Source organism: Tripterygium wilfordii, chromosome 14 (assembly GCF_013401445.1).
Source record: "Tripterygium wilfordii isolate XIE 37 chromosome 14, ASM1340144v1, whole genome shotgun sequence".
Lineage (NCBI taxonomy): Eukaryota > Viridiplantae > Streptophyta > Magnoliopsida > Celastrales > Celastraceae > Tripterygium > Tripterygium wilfordii.
In genome coordinates, this window is record NC_052245.1 from 13313234 (window position 1) to 13332983 (window position 19750).

General features: G+C 37.6%; 2 protein-coding genes and 1 pseudogene across 2 annotated transcripts; 1 reads left to right on the forward strand and 2 right to left on the reverse strand.

Annotated features, from left to right (window-relative positions):
* Positions 1 to 314: 314 nt before the first annotated feature.
* LOC120015615 lies at positions 315 to 1565 on the forward strand. The gene is made up of 2 exons (XM_038868130.1): positions 315 to 1280; positions 1376 to 1565. The coding sequence occupies exons 1-2, from the start codon at positions 500 to 502 to the stop codon at positions 1480 to 1482; spliced, it is 888 nt and encodes a 295-aa protein (XP_038724058.1). The 5' UTR covers positions 315 to 499; the 3' UTR covers positions 1483 to 1565.
* On the reverse strand, positions 1530 to 9896 carry LOC120015617 (annotated as a pseudogene).
* Positions 9897 to 12411: 2515 nt separating this feature from the next.
* LOC120014277 (probable beta-D-xylosidase 5) lies at positions 12412 to 14732 on the reverse strand. The gene is made up of 8 exons (XM_038866192.1): positions 14700 to 14732; positions 14308 to 14613; positions 14029 to 14198; positions 13853 to 13953; positions 13420 to 13761; positions 12927 to 13343; positions 12608 to 12834; positions 12412 to 12489 (listed from the first exon to the last, which is right to left on the reverse strand). The coding sequence occupies exons 2-8, from the start codon at positions 14587 to 14589 to the stop codon at positions 12412 to 12414; spliced, it is 1617 nt and encodes a 538-aa protein (XP_038722120.1). The 5' UTR covers positions 14590 to 14613; positions 14700 to 14732.
* Between the last annotated feature and the right edge of the window lie 5018 nt (positions 14733 to 19750).

Consider the following 19750-nt stretch of genomic DNA (forward strand, 5'->3'; position numbering starts at 1 on the left):
TAATGTACGGAGCTACATCGACTAGTCTGCTCTGCATCAAATCCTGTGTCCCTTGCTTTTGAGCTGGATTCATCATATCTGGTGGGTCTATGGTCATGTAAGCAATCTAAGCTGTTTGAAAAGTGTTTACGCTTCACACTGCAGCATGGATAAAGGGGTGAAAGATCAATTCGTTTAAAAGAAGCCAAGTGCCCAAGTCCTTTAATGCTTGAATCCCATTAATGAAAACAGAGTGTGAGTTTTCTGGAGAAAAAGTTTAGTGGGCCATCGTGTCGGAATAGCAGAGAACTAAATGATGAAACAAAACAGGACAATTTTCAACTTTGTGGGCCCACCTCACCAAAATAGTCAAAAAGTGTTCCTGAACCCCGAGGAGTAATTTACTAATTTCCGGGTAGCCGTTAACCACACCGTATTCGAAGGGAAAATCAAAATAGCAGAACCCAAAACTTGGACCAAATTTTCCTGCACTTTACCTTCCCAGCCAAAACAAAAGGAAATGAAGTTTACACCATCACTTCTTATCATCTTCAACCTCACATCCCTACTTGTTCTAACATTTCAACCATTTCCCTCCCTCGCACTGGTTCCTTGCAGGACTACATGTGGGAACATTCCCATAAACTACCCATTTGGTGTTGACGATGGCTGTGGAGCACCCCAGTTTAGGCACATGTTCAACTGCACCAATGACTTGTTCTTCACAACCCCTTCCGGTATCTACAAAGTCCAATCAATTAACTACCTGAAGCAAACAATGGTGGTCTATGATCCAGCAATGTCCACGTGCTCCATTCTTCAACCACACCATGACCTTGTCCTCACTGATATACAATCAGTCATAATCCCTCCATCTCCTGACACAATCTTTGTCCTCCTCAATTGCTCCATTGACTCTCCTGTGCTCAACCATTACAAGAATCTCTGTTTCAACTTCTCCGGACACTCCTGCGAGGAGCTTTACGCCTCCTGCAATGCTTTCCGGGTCTTTCATTTGCTCACTAATAGTTCTCCTCCTTGTTGTTGTACTGGGTATGATACAGTGAAGTTTATGACCATGAACATCTTGGATTGTACACACTATACTAGTGTGATTAACACAGATGATTTGAAGGGTGTAGGACCTTTGGATTGGACTTATGGGATCAAACTGTCCTATAGTGTTCCTGATACTGGGTGCGAAAGGTGCAGGAGATCTGGGGGTGCTTGTGGGTTTGATACTGAGACTGAGATGATGGTTTGTATGTGCTCAAGCTCCACTAATGCTACAAGAGAATGTGGTAAGAACAAGTTTTGATATTGCTTAATCTAGAGTAGATTTGAAGCAAAAATATGAAAAAATGTACTAATCTTTGTGATTTGATCTGTGATTCAGGTGCAGGGAGTGTCACGGCTGGAGGAGGAGGCAGTAGTCGTCAATGGAGATATTTCCATTCACTTGTTCTGGTTTTGGGAGCAGTTGCTCTTCTGGGTTTGTGTTGATACTCGTATGTCAAACGGATCTATCTGTTTGTTCTGGTTTGGAATTCGGAAGTGGAAAATTTGAGCATTTTTCAGCGTTTCAATTTGATTTGGCTAATGAAACCAGGCAAGTTTTGTATTGCACATATGCTTTGAAACACACATCCGTCTGAAATTTTGGATTAAACTGCGCATTCAGAATTGATTTGTCCTACAATTCACACACGAAGATGTTACATGGAAGAAACGAAACGAACAGAACAATGCCAAACAAGATGCATTAACTATGCTGTAAAAAAATTTGACAATGCCACTGAACCTCAGCGTTAATGATCAAAAGTCACTCCTGTTTCTATGCAACTGCATAATCTAAGAAAAATTTACTAGCCTTAGCAAGAGAAGCAAAACCAAATGTATAAATATACAATCCTCGTCCTCTATCCATTCTTGTCTCTATTATCCTAAACTTTAGTTGAAAAAAACTTGGTTGTGTAACATGTTAGTTGATTGTTACAGACATGAATTAGACTTGGTAAGACCAATGAACCATATGGACAGCCCGAATAATCCAATTGAACAAAAACTACATAATTTGTTAGCTAAATTCCGTTCAAATCTTTCTCGCTTTTAACCTCCAGTAAAATTTCACCTTGCTGAGATGCGCTGCTGCACTCATCATGCATTTGTTTCATAGAAAGGTGAACATCATATTCAGTATCAAATCTCGTGGTTCTTAGATTAAAAATAAACTGCCACAAATCCTTTCAAATTGTGTAATGTTATTTGTTACTTTGGCTTAAAGTACTTCCACAGTTTCCCAACATAAAAGCTCAAGTACAGTTTCATACTAGCCACTGTAAAATCCACATTATGCTCTCTCTCTCTCTCTCTCTCTCCAAAAACATCATGCACTATCTCATTCAGAAGGTGGATTCACAAGCAGCAAACAGAGTCATAAAAGTTGGAACATATGAGAGCAGCAGCAGCAACCAATTTAACAGAAAAAGATTCAAGGTTCCCCATACAAGCCAGGGCTAAGAAGAATGCATATGTACCTTCATATTCTCAAATCTTGTGACTAGCCTCATATACTGATCACGTCCTTCTGCCGAACGAACCATTGACTTCACTCTTGCAAGGGCCTTTTCAACTCCAGCAAATTTCTGTCTGCGGCTGATCCGCAGAAAATCATATTCATCGCTCTTATCACTCTTTGGTAGCACATCTCCAATTGCTCTCTCCACCCTGAATCCTCGCAGACCAGCCCCTTTCCTTCTCCAACGCAATATTGCCTTTTCCACAATACTAACCGACCAAACAACCTTCTTATACTGCTTACGAACTTGATGTCCCCTGATGTGAGCCTAAAAGAAGTGATCAGAACAAATAAGCAATGCTCCATACTGCCGATCATGTGAACACAGGACGACTATAAGAGAGTTCAATTAAAGCAAAATACAAAGAAGTACCTGAATTTTCACTATTCGATTGCGTATCTTCAAGAAGTCTTCTCTTCCCTTCCAGCCATGATATTTCTGCTGGATCTTTAGAGCCGCAGAGTGCAAATAATCCTGATAATGGCTTATCTTTTGGACCTTGTATAAAGAGCCAAGAGCGGCAAGGTCAAGAGAGACTTCCAATGCCTTATCACTGACCTTGGTTACTTGTCTTTCACGGAATGAACGAGCATTATAAGCTTGTTGAATTAATGCCACTTGATCTTCTAACAGCGGCAAGAGGCCCATTTGCTGAAAGCTGCTCTTCCAGTCCTTCATCATCCACACTATGGTTGACAGATAAGGAAGAAAGTTGAAGGGTTAAATATGCTTCAGCCAAGTATCCTGCTATCCCTTTATGTCCTCTACTTGATGCTAAGTCAGCCGCGCATTGTCCTCCAGGAGACAAGGGTGTTGGGTCCGTAACAGCCATTGGATCTGCACCCAATCTGACAAGTTCGATGACTGTTCCCTCTCTGAAGGGGGGAAAAAGGAACATGTAAAAAAGTAACAAAAAAAAGCTTATGTATGGTCGTATAAATTGAACATCACAAATTCAAATGCAGAGCATCAATACTTGTTCTGAACATGCTCAAAAAGCCATTGATTCGGTTGATGCAAAGGGAAGCTAAAGGAAAGGTAAATCAAAGACAATGTATAATCATATAATCAAACTGTAGGCAATTAAATTCTTTTAGAACTGAGGCAACTTGTTAAAAAGATCTTCGAAGAAAAAGAAGGTTCTGTAGATGACAGATGTCATACAAACCTATTAAGATCAAGACTCAAGAGTCTATCAGGCCACAACAACGGGCTGTGGGCATCATAAAAACCATTGAAGACAAAAACATAATTAAAAACAAATACAAAATAATAACAAGATAGTTGCAATTGATAATTTCATAAGAAACTAATGTTAAAGGTCTTAATTCATATAATTTATAAGTGTAACCAATAAATTAGAGTGCAACATCACCTCCCGAACAATGCAGCCCAGTGAAGCGCTGTTCTTCCTTGTGCATCCCTGAAATTGGGATTTATGTTGGCAGCAACGAAAAGGCCAATGGCCCATTCATAACCAAGAGCAGCTGCAAGGTGTATGACTCCTTGACCTTCATCATCCATAACTCGCAATGCTTTACTTCCATCATGAATTTTACATAGTAGCCACTCACGGAGGTTGTCCTTTAGCAAATTCTGGATCAACTTCTCTCTGGAGCTCAAGAGCTCACCATCAAACTCTGAAGGATTAAAAGTCTCTTCAACTGTTCTCCAATCTTTTTCACCATCATTCATCATTGAACATATACTGTTTTTCAGCCTACACTCCTTACATTCTGTATTAGAGCAAATGAAAAACTTATGACCTGCACTCAAATTTAACAATTTTGCTAGACGCATTTGCAATTGGACTTCCTCCACCAGTACCCTTTTTTTAGGAACAGAGGCCAGCGGAACATCACGATATTCAAAGTACCTCACTTCACTGCAAGCTAGCCTGTTCTTGCAGGTGACGTAGAATGGAACACGCTCAGGTGCATGTAAAGGAGCATGACAGCGAAGGACATTATTAGTTAAAACTTCAGCTGACACTTCAATTTCACCAAACATACAACCCCACTTAGTTCCGTTTGAAAGCTTCTTGCTTCCCAGGAATGTACCAACAATTAAAACCTGAAAAAGAGAACCAATCAAATGTATCAATAAAGCTTCTCACTTTAACAATCAATATCTTAATGCATTAGCGTAGTAGTAACATTGAAAAAAAATACATAAAAAGAATTCCCTAAGGCTAAATATATGTTTCCACTCCTGACTTATTGGTTGAAAGTACAATATTTGTTAGATATTTTCTTTCACCTTGCTGGTTACCAAGATGCATTTTAAGTTGACATACTCTCTTATGCTAGGAAGTAAATAACTTTCAGGCTCCATTAATCATGCTAGAATTCTTATATTGTATCATAATCAATCATAGTAAATTATGGGATTTCATTTTCTAAAGTTCTCTACAATGTAAACTTTATTTTTTAGATTTCTAGCAAAACAAAAAGCGCAAGAAGGGTTATCCCACAAATAGTTTTATTTTCCCTTTAATTTTCTTGGTAAATAAAAGGCCCAGCTAATGAATTACCTTTGTTTCAACTCCCGAAAAAGCCCAATCTGGGGAGAAATCACTAATACTAAATAGCTGTTCTTGAGAAAGTGAAGGATCCATTGAGTCAATATCTAACTGCATAAGTCGTGATAAGCTGGAAACTTCCTTGTCACCATTCTCAGGATCGAGTGTTTTCCAGTAATTGCCAGAGTCAGAAGCCATCAATGAATCATCAGTGTCTCCGCCAATTTCTTGATCCATCCATCTCCCAAAACTGTCAAGTTTCCTCAGCTCTCCCAATTCTTTACCATTTACACCATCATTGCCAAAGTTAGTAGAATGGAGTTTTCTTTCATGGGCAAAATCATCTTCAACATGAGGCTTTAACAAATTAAAACCATGCTCCACTGACAACTGCAACATAATACACATGTTACTCTGTAAACCTTAAGGGGAAAATTTTAAAATTTTAGACTTAAAAGGCAAGGTGTAACGTGATGGACAACTAAACAACTCAAGGGCCACAAATGGTGTCAACTTAACCGTTGACATGTCAATAGTATGCGCGAATAAGTAATATCATGCCACGATTGACATTAATTAAAGCCACAGAATTCTAAAGCACTCGGGACTACTTTCAACTTTATCAGGTCCATGTACATCACAAAATACACCTGAGCAGGTAATCAGTTCACAACTCCCAGACAAGTTTGACACCATCTATAATCTTAAGTACATCATGCAAATTAAGCTTAACTGCGAAAATTTCAACTTCATCAAGCTTAAGCAAAGGCATGTATACTCTTGACAGTTTAATTTGACAAGTAATGCTAATTTAGCATTAATAATCCAAGAATTAAACAGGCAAATGCAGTCACATGAAAGTATAAAGTATAATGCTGACGGCCTGACGCACAACATACCTGTCCTCTTTGTGAAGTAGTTGTCAGTTCCTGGGCACTTCCTACGTTAGTAATCAAACTATCTCGAGAATTCAAACTACTCCAAATGGGGCCGTTATCATCCAATCTAGCATCTATAAGTCTGGGAGTAAAGAAGTCAGCTGTACAACACTTTTCGGTTAAAACTTTCTCGTCTGGCACACCATTTACATGTCCGCTTGAGATTTTGAAATCCACAAAAGATGGAGGTGGGACCAAACTGGAAGAATGAAGATAACTTTTTCCATTCCAGTTGTGAAGTAGGTCTCAATTGCATAAGCCCCAAAATCATCCCCATAATTAACATCTTGAAACTCTGAAGCTAATGTATGCCCATTCCAATCAACTCTATTAAGACTTGAGACAAAAGATGTTGGAACCGTAGTAGGTGAGGCCGCCTGAGAAAAGCAATGGACAGAGCTTGTTTGAGTGCTTTCAAGCTGAGAATACAAATCTGCTAGCAAATGTGAGCCACTAGATGACTTCTGCATAGTATGCATCGGAAAATAAGAAAGCATTTAACCCATATCAAGGCAAGTGAGATATAAGAAATGTTGGATGAGTCAACCACATCAATCCAGGACCAGTCAAGAAAATGGCCCTTCACACAAGCTTAGACCAATGTCAAACAAGCCAGCCAACATAACAAAGCCATAAGAGAACCCATACCTCTTTGACATCTCTGTAATGCACAAGTACAATGTGCTCCAATTGCCTGAAAATGCACAAGATAAGAGAACATCAGAACAAACAATTAGTTCATCAAAAAGAATACCAGTAATGGTTAACAACCCCTGTGAATGAAGCTTCCGCAGTGGAGGCAGAGAAAAATAATGCAAGCATTTGTCTAAAAGGAATAAATTTCTGTTCTGGTGTTAAATGCAAGTCTTTCAAGAAAATAACTAATAGAACTAAACTTCTTACTAAACCATACGTGGGAGACAAAAGGTAAATGAAGCACAAGGACCTTTCATGTCTTAGAACAATGAAATAAAACAGGAAAATCCACAAATGCCAAAAAAAGGGGAGGGAAGATGTACTTCTTCAGCATTAATATGACCACCTTACAATATCCTCTACTGGTGTGACTTTTTCTTTGAAGTATGATGGTATTATACCATGAGCATCACTTTAAACCTAAAATATCCTATATCTAAAAAACTAAACCCGGTGAAACCCACCCATCAAGCATCCAATAAAATCGTCGCTGAAAGTTTCCATTGTCCTCCCCATGGGCATAGTAGCAATGGAGCACATCCACACTTCCGGTCTACAAAAGTAATCACGGAGTAATTAGTGCAAGAGTCATATCAAACACTAAAGTATCTGAAAGCAATATCAAATTTTTTACCCCGAAGCATAGGCAAATGCTAGAGCATCAAAAATTCAAGGTTAAAGACAACATTTCAAAGGTAATCATTTGTGATAAACACATTGTTAGAATGGGATGGGTCATGGGAGCCACCTAAAAAAATGTTTTAACTTAATCGGTGAACTTTACCAAGACCTAAAACATTAAAACTTGGACAGGTAAATATGGAACAACCATGACTAAGCATTCAAAAAATACCAAAAAGTAATTAAAAAAACAGCCTCAGTAGTAGGTGTTACAACTAAAAATAAAATAATTCAAAATGATAAGATCACAGTTATGCTCTCCAAGGTGGAGTAAGGACTTCACACATTTTTGATAGATACTTAAGAGCTTGATTTGTAGAAGTGCTTGAAAGCATAACAAAAATTTATTTCAAGAATGACAAGTTCTAAATTGCTCCATTAGAGTGCCTGATCAATTAAAAAGAGAGGAACATACTAAATTGTGAAACGTGCAATGACTAGAAAATAATCCACATATGAAACACAATACCCAGAAGAAACTCTGCATGGCATAGGACCAACAAATTTAAAAAGTGAACTTACTACGCAAAAATTGAACAGCACACCTTCAACTTTTCATGGGCTTCTTTGACAGTTTTCCCATCTTTTTTCTTCCTCCAACGGTGACCATCTTTACGAAAATAGCGAATCACCTTACGGTCAAATAAGAACAAAGAACCACCTAAAAAAAGTAACATTTATCAACTCTTTGGCCTTAACAAAAGGGAGGTCAACAACAATCCATCCCTATGGGAGGAAAGAGAAGTTATCAAAAGCTACCTCCTCCGACACACAAAATTTATTAAGTCAAACGAATAGGAAATAAAAAATCTACAATGAAATAGTGCTATATTGACATCAATTCACCTTAAATCAGCGTAGTGGTTGTTAGTCTGTAAGTTGAAAAACACTTAGGGTGTGGCTAAGTACATGTAGGTACCTAGTAGAAGTACACTACACATCAAGTGCATACCAACCATAAGAAGATACCTAACTGTTTATTCTACATAAATAAATATTGTTAGATTAGTGTCATTATTCAACATTGCTGAAAAGTAATGTCATGAACATCCTTTTCTGTCTGATTGTGAAAATGAAATTCAACTGTCAATGACCAAATGTCAGAAACTATAATTCCAGAGGATGAGAGGCTGATGAAAACTCCATTTTCTTTAAAGGTTCCCCCCACTGAAGTACAACATTCGGGTAAGCAACATACAGCAGGACATATAGTCATCAGGTCACCGGTATTCTCCAAACGCAAATACACCTGATTAAGAATGCATGGCCTATATTGATTATATCCACTTACATGCATGATGACCAGGAAAAAGGCAGGTAAATGGTATACTGCTGTTATCTTGTACATAATATGGATATTTCAAGAATAACTAGTATTTATTTCTTTTGCTCATTAAGAAAAAACTAGTACTTAATGTATCATCATAAATTCCTAAAATATCCTTAGCATATTCACCAAAAATTGAGTGAAACTCTCAAATACCATCCTCACTCTCCTATCTCTACACCCAAAATTACAAGTCCTGCCTGAGCTTTCCAAACAACCAATCCCATATTTCAGGGGGATCTCTGTTTTAGGTAGGGTCAGGGATCTCTGATTAGTGAAATGAGCCCATCCCTCTGGCCACAGATTAGCTAATTTCCAGACTTATGATTTCGATTGAAAAACAGAAAGTTGCAACTATAAAGAAAAAAAATATGATGCACTGAAAGCAAATACTGTTTTACAAGTACTTCTAGATTCATGGAAAAAAGGGACATCTGCATGGGAACAAACTTAAAAAGAAAGATGGGGAAGAAATGATCCAGTAATAACCTCACCTGCAGGCCTGTTAGGTGGATCATGACTCAACTGGAACCTTTGGTAGTTCTGGAGTATTTTACAAATTTCAACCGGACGAAGCCAGCGGTATTGTGCTTCTTGCAAGAACTGATCTAGGTCTGAAAAATTGCACAATTAGAATAAATTCAACAAGATATTCCAGATATTAAATTGTGTGGCAACATTAGACTTTATGATTATCACAAATAGAATGCAAGCTATGTTTAGCTCAAAATTTTCGTCCATGAACTACGAATGCCTTCATGAGTTTTAAGGTTGACAGTGCTTAAGCATGCCTGCTTTTGCTTTTTGCTAGTACAAGTAATCATGATTTCTTACTAACAGTAAACTGAGAAAGGAAAAATTAAGTATAGGTAAACTCCACCTCGATGTTAAGATAAAATAGGGTAGTAATGGAACTATATTGATCTACCAATGCAGGGCCTTACAAAGATTACATCCAATAAATCCACGAAAAAAAAAACACTTAACTTGAAGCTTTACATGAGATGAAACAAGAAAACTTGGCGTAAGGACAACATAATGAGGCCTTAATATGGACTATGATTTCTAACCTACATGATCCAAGCATGCATGTAAAGCACTCAACAATTATTAGGGAGGGGATCATAACCTAAATGTTGATTGGTAAGGTATCTTCTACTCTCAGCCATTCACATAAAATCTAAAATTTGCCTGATTTGATGCGAAATCCACCAAAAAACATCATTAAGAAACCCTGTAAATACCTAGACAAAAAAATCATAAAGAATGATGAATAACAAGAATCCGAAACAACAGAACCGAGAATTCAAAAGAAGAAATAAGCAAATGGCAATGACAACGATGCTAATGTACATACAGAACAATCGATACGCGTGTTTTCTAAGACCGGAATTTCTCAAGTTGAGTCCTCAGAATAGGCCGGAGAGAGAGAGAGTGGGGGCAGAACGAATCACAGGTGAAGGAAATGTTTTTTTTTTTTAAATAAGAAGGAAAAAAGAAGTGTGAAGAAAGTCAACGTGGAAGCGGGGTTGTGTTCACACTAATAAGCGCGGGTATCTTATCTTTTATATTAATAAAATCCGACGTGGCATATCATATGTTGCTTCCATACGAAGCCGCGTTTTGGGGCAAGCGACTGTTTACTGTTTAGTCGGATTTGCCTTGATAAAAAATGGAGGGATGGGAGGCGAACTCACGATTTCGATGAAATACAATATATATATATATATATATATATATATATATATATATATATATATATATATATATATATATATATATATAAAAGTGTCATCTGAGTTATTATTAATTCTCAACATTCCTTTTTTATTTAATATTTTAGTTTTTGTGTTTGTAAATGGCTGCAGAATGATTTATCCGTTGAATTGATATAGGAGGTTAAATTCAATAATTTAGGGTTTGCATTATTCTTTAGTTAATTTCACTCACTCATTAATGGATATAACTTGAAGTTGGTAAGATTTATAAATTAAGTATATATGTGCTCAATGTTTGAGTGAGGCGTATATTGATAAGTGCCAAAAATGTACACTTTTAATAATGAATTACTAAGGCATTTGTTAGATAATTAGGGCTTAAAGTGAGTATTATACCATAAAATGCAAATATCATTTTCACTCACTTTATATTTGTTTTTTATATTTTCAGGCTCAATTCATACCAACCCATGTTCAACATTTGCTGGCCCATTTCGTGAAGAGCTCATTTGCTTGTGTCCACTACCATCTTGATATCATTCCATGCATCACCATCATTTTTATAGTACAAATTGGCCATGTGCAACACTATTTTTCAATGGTGGTGACATCTCTTACTTTGACATGGTTGGCCATTCAACATTTTTGGTTTGAAAATTCTCAATGGATGGATAGCCATGTGCAACACTCTATTTTTCAATGGTGATGACATCTCTTCCTTTGACATATTTGGCCATTCAATATTTTTGGTTTGAAAATTCTCAATGGATGGATAGCTCCTAATTTCCTATAAATAGAGAGCTAGGGAGAGAAGAAAAGGAGGGGAGAAAAGAGAGGAAGGAATACAAGACAACATTGAAGGAAGAGAGAAAGAGGCAAGAGGAGAAGAAAAATCAAGGAGTAAGTTCTTGAGTTTTTCTCTTACAACAATTCTCTCACATATTCTTTCTAGAATTTTGTGAGATTAATTGTTGGTTGTGTAAACCTAGTATGAGGAACTAATCCTCTTACTAGGGTGATGATGGATCCACTCTATTGTATCTAAATAAATTTGGTTTGATTAATTATTAGTTTATTTATGCTATGTCAAGTGTTAATTAGCTATTTTTTATTGATAATTAAATCTTGATGCTTAGCTACCATCTAGGTTTGATTACCATGATGCAAATTGAGGCAAATGCCCATGTCCAATTTGAGACCAGCTTCTTGCAGTTAACACCGGAGTTACCTAGACATAAATGCCATATGCTAGGATCTTTGTGATCGCTCCATAAGTTACCATAAATCCTAATGCATTCTTGATTGTCCTAGCCAATCCAAATGCCCATGGATGGTTGCAATTGGGAATAGACGTGGTAAGTCAGATGCCCATGACTATTACATAAATTAGGGGACTTGATCTTTGACATCAATGAATGAAATGATAATTGTCGGCTAAATAATTTAAATACAATAGAGTTGGTGAAATCGGATCCCTAGTGTTTGTTTATTTGTGTTAATCCTTATTTATTTTGTTTCTATTGATAATTACAAAGAGTTGGAATTGCAGATATTTTATATTCAGTCCCTGTGGGTACGACACTCGTATTTGCCACTTCTATACTACAATTGATTCGTGCACTTGCGAGTATAATTTGGGTTTGGAATCGCTATACTTTTAGCGGATACTAAACCCCACATCATATATATGTCAAATTTTCTTTCGATTCCAACCGTAAACATATTTTTCTGCAATATTTATAGATTTTAGGATTTGATCTAGACACGTTATTTTATAGCTCATGAAAAATGTGTGATAGAAGTTCCATTTATCATAAAAAGTTTACTAATTCAAAATCCCTTGCCTCCCTCTTAAGACTATTTAGACCAACTCGTCTGTTTTACGCCAGAGTAATTAGAAACTCTATAAGAAATCACTTTGAATACCAATTCTATACTATATTCATGGTTATTTTTTAAAAAAAAAAAAAAATTAGTCCACTTGAGAGTTTTTATTGAAAACAGAGACTGAGATAGCTGTAAATAGCAAAAGAGTTTGCCAGAACTTGAACTAATGAATTAGTAATTATTTCATTGAAACCTGAACCATATCAACCATAATCCCTAACAATGAACGAAAGCTAACAAAGAAAAACCCTGAACTAAACTCTAAATTCCTACCTAAATACTCTTCTCTTATTGGCAAAACTAGGCCTCTCTCTAGCTAATTGTAACTGAGTTGAACTGAAATTTGTGTAGCTAAGGCCATACCCGAATGGGTATACTGTTGAGCCATTGAAGAACTTGTATGTTCTTCCAGGGTAACCCAAGCTATCAACAGGCCTTAGTGGCATGGATGTCATTGGCAGCATGTCCACATAACCAGCTTCATACCATGTAAGAGGCAATCTTCCACCTGTTAAAAAAGGGTACACAATTCACATTATTATAATCTGAATATTATGAAAGCAAAGCAATAGTATATATATATATATGATTTACATTTACCTGGATTGTATTTTCCGAAGATAACATCAGCAATGGCGCGACCACCTTTCTCACCAGGATATCCAGCCCAAAGAATAGCTTTAATTTTAGGATTGTTCTTGGCAAAGCTTATGTCGATCCCACCGGCAGACATAATCACAACAACTAGAGGACCTGAAGATGATTCAGCTACTTGGTTGATTAATTGAGTTTGGTAACCTGGGAGGAGAAGATCATTCCTATCCAAGCTCTCAGCCTCCACAGACAAGTCCAAACCCACCAAAAGAATAGTAGCATCAGCATTCTTTGCAGCATTCATGGCTGAAAAGATCAAACTATCGTCCTTGCAAGCTACGTCGCTGCATCCCTTTTCATATGTGACTTCTCCTCCATACTTGGAGATACCATCAAATGGAGTAACAATTCCGCAAGGAATGCCTGCAACAACAACATCAAAAATGAAACAATTAGTAATCAGTAGATGAATATCATTTAAAGAAGATGAGAAGCTTACCAGCATAATTTCCAATCATTGCAGAGGTTGCTTTTGCATGGGGTCCAATAACTGCTATTTTACTGATGTCACAAGACTTCAAAGGGAGAGTTTTGTCATCATTTTTCAATAGTACAATTCCTTCTCTGGCTGCTTCAGTTGCTAACTCCAAGTTAGTATCTGAACAAACATCGTTCTTTCCAAGGCTGTTGAATTGAGGGCTTCCATCAAAAAATCCAAGCCTCATAAGAACCACATAAAGGTACTTCAATGACTTGTCAAGGTCAGCCTCCTTTACTTCTCCTTGCCTTACTGAGTTTCCAAGAGCTTTGGTGTAGTAGTCTCCACAGTCAAGATCCAATCCTGATCATGCAAATTAAGACAATTTTCATTTTGTCTTCTCTTTTTGTGTCAAAACAAAAAAAAAGAAGAAGAAGAAGAAGAAGAAGCTTGCCTGCTTTAAGAACTTGCGCAACAGCATCCTCTTTTGAGTCACCAAGCCATTTGTGATCATCATACATTACCTCAATAGAATCACAATCAGAGACAATATATCTGCACAAAATTTTTATTAAGACAAAGATTTGATGATAATAAATAAATCAATATTAAAAGTTAAGCATGGTCTACCCATGAAGGTCCCATTCCCCTCTGATAGTGTTCTTGAGAAGATATGGATCAGCACAAGCAGGAATTCCATTAACCCGATTATAGGAACACATGACACTGCTCACGTCGCCATCTTTAACACACATCTCAAACGGCCTAAGGAACGTCTCCCTCATATCTTGCTCACTCACCTATACATAAACATCCACATCCACTAGAGAATATTTTTGTTAAATCAATAAATTAACAAACAATGTCACTAATATTTATATAAACAGTAATTTAGTGTTAATAACTTACTCTTGCATCAAAGTGATAGCGATCAACTCCCTTCCAGGCATCGACATCATAGGCAGCATAGTGCTTGCAACAAGAGGACACCTTGAGAGGTCTAGAGTTCAAGTCTGTTGTGTTTTCAGTCCCTGGAACATCTTGCAATCCTCTTACGTAATTAGTAGCAAATGTACCCACCACATATGGATCTTCTCCTGGAGTCTCAATGGCTCTTCCCCACCTGGGATCTCTCACCACGTTAATATTTGGACTCCAGTATGTCAATCCTGCTTTCCCCAGATTGTACATGGCTCTTGCCTCCGTCGAAACAGCCTGCAATAATATGTACAGAAAGATGAGTTACAGAAAGATGAGTCTGGAATTACAAAGATCATTCACACAATAGAAAATGGAGTTACCTGGCCAATGGATTTCCATAGAGACTGATTAAAGGCAGCTTCCTACTTCACCAAAATGTTTCCAAGCTCAGTTCCGTTTTTATTCCAAGTTATATGATTTCTTTTACTATAGTCGATTCAAGTCCATGGAATAATATAACCAATTCAGACATTTACAGTTGCCCGATGTAGAATTGGAAAGACGAATATGAAATTTTCGAGGACTTACCTTCCGAATTCAGGGCTGTACCTCTACCTCTATTTTGAGGTTCCAATGTCTTTTAACTAGAATGTTCTTAACACTTAGCTAATGTTTTTTATTGCATTTTAGTTTAGTTCTACACTTATAAATGTTTCCTTTTGGTTTTGTAGGAATCGGACCTTGTTTGGGCAAGTTGGAGCACTTTTTGGGCACTTTTTGCTGTGAAGTGTCGGGCCACCTCCCAAGGTGTCGGGACACTGTCCGGACACCCACATTAGGTGTCCGGACACTTCCTTTGAAAAATGAAACAGAGGCTATAACGAAGACTTGATGAAGTCCAAGTGTCCGGACACCTTCCGAAGCCATCCGGACACCTACCGCGAATCTGCAATTTTCTGCACCAAAATTTCAAGGGCATTTGGGGTAAATCATGTATGTAACCAATGGGGAACGATTTTATAAGGGTAGTTAGGTATTTTCTATTGTAAAAAGTGGAGAAAACCCTAAGATTTGGTTGGCTTCCTCATTCATTCACTTCTCCAACATGAAGCCACCATAGGTGTGGTGTAGATTTAGTTTCTCTCTCTAAGTTTTCTTTGTTGTTTTTGGTGCTTTCTTTTGATTTTGTATAAACTCTGATTTAGATGACAATAGATTGGATGTTTATTGCAACAATCATGAGTGGGTAGTTCTCTTCTCTAGTTTCTAATCCCGAAGGGTGGATGCAAGGTTTTGATTACTCAAGGTATGCTCAAAGGGTCATAGTTTCGATCATTCTCTTTTAATTTCGTGATAGTTGTGTGATTGGATATATGAGAATGACATATTTGATTGTATTCTTGGATTGTCTAGTCTAGGGATTGCATCTAATGTGTTAGATTGAGAATTGTTAAACCCATTGCATGATTTCCTTAATTAATTGAGTTTTCCATTGCATAGCTATTAATTATGTGTATTGATGATGGGGTTTTGGGTTAATTTAGGAATGTGCATGGGAGAGTTATGGTTAATTGATCTTTGAGTGTGAAACTAGGGTGTTAGCCAAGCCGAGCCCCAAAGGGGAACATTAATCTATAATATTAGGTGCTTATCCCTTTGCGTTCATCGTAGATTAAGAGACCCGATGGCCTACATGTATGAATTGAAGTCTTATATCCCAATTCTCTTTGCATATGCATGATTGATAGTATCACACAATGCATTGTGTATGGTTGTGTGTGTTTGCAATGATACCTTGAGTATGAGAACCGAGTAACTACCGGGACGGATTAGAGACTAGGTTTTTAATTAATTGTTTTAAATCCAATTTGTGCTTACTTTGATTACAAAATCGCTCATGCTACCGAGTCATTCGACCCATTTCTTTTACTTGCTTTTATTTGATATTCATTGTGTTTGTTAGTGTTAGCTAGTCATTTGCATATCATTCACTTCAAATTTGCATTGCTTCCTCGTGGATCGATACCGGACTCACCGGTTTATTACTTGACGATACCCTACACTTGGGGTAAGTACACACACACACTTTGGTGTCGGTCACGTAGTAAGTAAGAGCTGTCCAAACAAAAGCTTCCAAGAATGAGAGAGGAACTTTTAGGATAATGGAAGGGATTGCATACGCCCAAGCGGGGTAGAAGAGCATTTCTCTCTGTTTATAGAAAACTGCTACTCTTGAAACAGTCATGTGCAACTCTGGAAATCCATCTACAAGTAGTAAAACTGTTGAGACTAGTAAGGCTTCTATTACTTATGTAAGAATAGTCTTTATGTGCATGTGCTTATTTTGTAAGGTCAATGCTAGTGTTAAGCTTTGACCAGATATTATGAGTTTATTTCTTTATTAGTTTTTTATTTTGTGGCTGTAATGAGTTTTTCTAGACTCTTCTTTCTATCATATATATGCTTAGTAAGATTACTGTTTAAGTGAGAAGAATCCAAAAAAGCAAGTTTCTACAGAAAAACTCTAATTTCAGTTTCTCTTCTTCCTCTTAGTTCAGTCAGTTTGTTCTATTACAGTTTAATATCAGATCAGTTATATTTCGTGATAGTGGTATCGGAGCTGAACTTGTTCTTAGCAGGACCTGTGAGGAAGGAAAGATGTCAGACACTACTGCTCAACCAGCACCTCTAGTGTTTAAGGGGGAAGGCTATGACTTCTTGTCAGTGAAAATGGAAGCTATTCTGAATGCTCAAGATATGTAGAGCACGATAGAGAAAGGGTATACTCCAGTTGAGATTTCAGATGATTTACCACTTCAGCAGTTCAAGCAATTGAAGGATGCTCACACAAAGAACTTCAAGGCTTTGTCTCTCATTCATGCTGCAGTGTCAGAAGAGATTTTTTCCAGAATAGTTGGTCTCAAATATGCAAAGGAGGCATGGGACAAGCTTAAGGAAGAATATTAGGGCAGTGATCGTGTAAGGGCTGTCAAATTATTAACTCTAAAGAGGGAGTTTGAGCTGCAGAGAATGAAAGATGGTGAGTCTGTGAAGGAAATCATTCAGATAAGTTGATTGCTTTGCTAAATAAGATGAGGTTGTATGGTGAGAACCTTACTGATCATAAAGTTGTTAAGAAAATCTTGATTAGTTTGCCTGATAAGTTTGAGTCTAAAGTATCTGCAATAGAGGAGTCAATAGAGGAGTCATGTGACCTCACTAAATTGACAATTTATGAGCTTTGCAGTAAGCTGCAAGCCCAGGAACAAAGGGTTTCTATGAGACAGGAGGAGGTTACAGAGGGGGCTTTCCAAGCAAAGCAGAAAGGCTGGAAGAAGGGTGCCGCCAATTTTAAAGATGGAAAGAAAGCTGGGAAGGACAAGGCAAATAAAGAAAAGACTATTGAGAGTTCTGATCAGCAACCTAAAAAAGGGAAATTTCCACCATGTGGGATTTGTTCTCTAACTAATCATGCTTAGAAGGATTACAAATACAAGGGAAAGACAATTAGATGCTCGAACTGTAATAAACTTGGACATGTTGAGAAGAATTGCAGGCATAAGCAACAATCCTCAAGTCAGCAACCTAGTCAGCAAGTTAATTTTATAGATGATAAGGAGCAGCAAAAGATTGATAATCCTTTCATGGCACAAGGTGTCTCTCAGTCTTCTGCAGCAAATGTGTGGATTATAGACAGTGGTTGTACTAGCCACATGGCCAAAGATGAAGGGCTATTCATTTCTCTGGACAAGTCTATAAGACCCAAAGTGAAGTTGGGTAATGGACAGATTGTAGAAGCAGAAGACAGTGGTACTGGTGCTGTTCTTACAAAAAGAGGTACCAAACATATTTCAGATGTCTTGTTCATTCCTTGTTTGATGAATAATTAATTGAGTGTGCCTCAATTAATAGAACTGTGCTGTTCATTTTAAAGATGAAATATGCACCATAATTAATTCTGAAAATGTGGTAGTTGCTAAGGTTCATATGTGTGGAAATAGTTTTTCTTTGAATTGTGCACCTGGAGTTCAATCTCTTTGTGCTGCCAAAGTTGATACTATTTGGCTTTGGCACAAAAGGTATGTGCACTTTAATTGTGCTGCACTGAAGCAAGCAATGGTGAAGGGTGTTATAAGAGATCTTGATGCAGTAGGAGAATTTCAGGGTGTATGTGAGGCTTGCCAACTTGGTAAACTTCACAAAACCTCATTTCCAGCTAGTTCAAGTTGGAGAGCTACTAAAAAGTTAGAACTTGTGCACACAGACATATGTGGGCCTATGAGTGTTAGCTCATTTAGTCAGAACAGATATTTCATTCTCTTCATTGACGACTTCACAAGGATGACTTGGGTGTACTTTCTATCTAGCAAGGCTCAAGCCCTAAATGTATTCAAGAAATACAGAGCTCAGGTGGAGACTCAAAGTGGGAATAAAATCAAGGCTTTGAGGTTAGATAATGGGATGGAATATTGTTCTGCTGCTTTTAAAGAGTTTTGTGAAAATGCTGGCATAGCTCACCAGTTAACTGTGAGTTATTCACCAGAACAGAATGGTGTTTCAGAGAGAAAAAATAGAACTGTGCTTGAAATGGCCAGGTGTACGCTCATGGAGAAGAAGCTGCCAAAAGTGTTTTGGGCTGAGGCAGTATATACTTCAGTGTATTTGCTTAATAGGCTACCAATAAAAGCAGTTGATGGAAAAACTAAGTAAGGCCTGGTTTGGAGCAAAGCCATCAGCAAAACATTTAAGGGTGTTTGGATCAATTTGTTACACTCATGTACCTGCTGTGAAGAGAACCAAGCTGGATGAGAAGGCTGAAAAGGGTATTCGATTGGGGTATTCTTCACAATCCAAGGGTTATAGGGTGTACAATCTCAAGACTAAAAAGATTATTGTGAGCAGAGATTTTATAGCGGATGAGGAGGCTTTTTATAACGTCGCGATTGTCAAAGAAGTTGATGTACGTGACGGTGAGTTTTCTCCTCGTCAAATACAAGCTACACATTGTACCAAGCATCGTCCGGGTAGTTTCAAAATTTCACATCGTAATCCATCGAAAAATAGTCTCCAGAGTTGGAGTTTGAGGGACAAGTTGAGGTTTCGAAAGAGAGACCAATCCTCAAACTCCGGTTCTAGAGACTCTTTTATGATGGATTATGAAGTGGAATTTCATCCTACCTAGACGATGCTTGGTACAGTGTGCGGCTTGTATTCGACGGGGAGAAACTCACCGTCAAGTACAACAACTTCTCTGACGATCAAGACAACATTTTTCGAGTCCGGAAGCTTCAATTCGCTCAAAGAATTAAAGGAGTTCCAACGGCAATTCTAGCCACTGTCGGCATAGTTGCAGGACAGTGAGTGCATGAAAGCGGTCAAAATAATGGTGGTTTGCATTGCCTACACCTTCAAACCCAATGATGTCCACTTC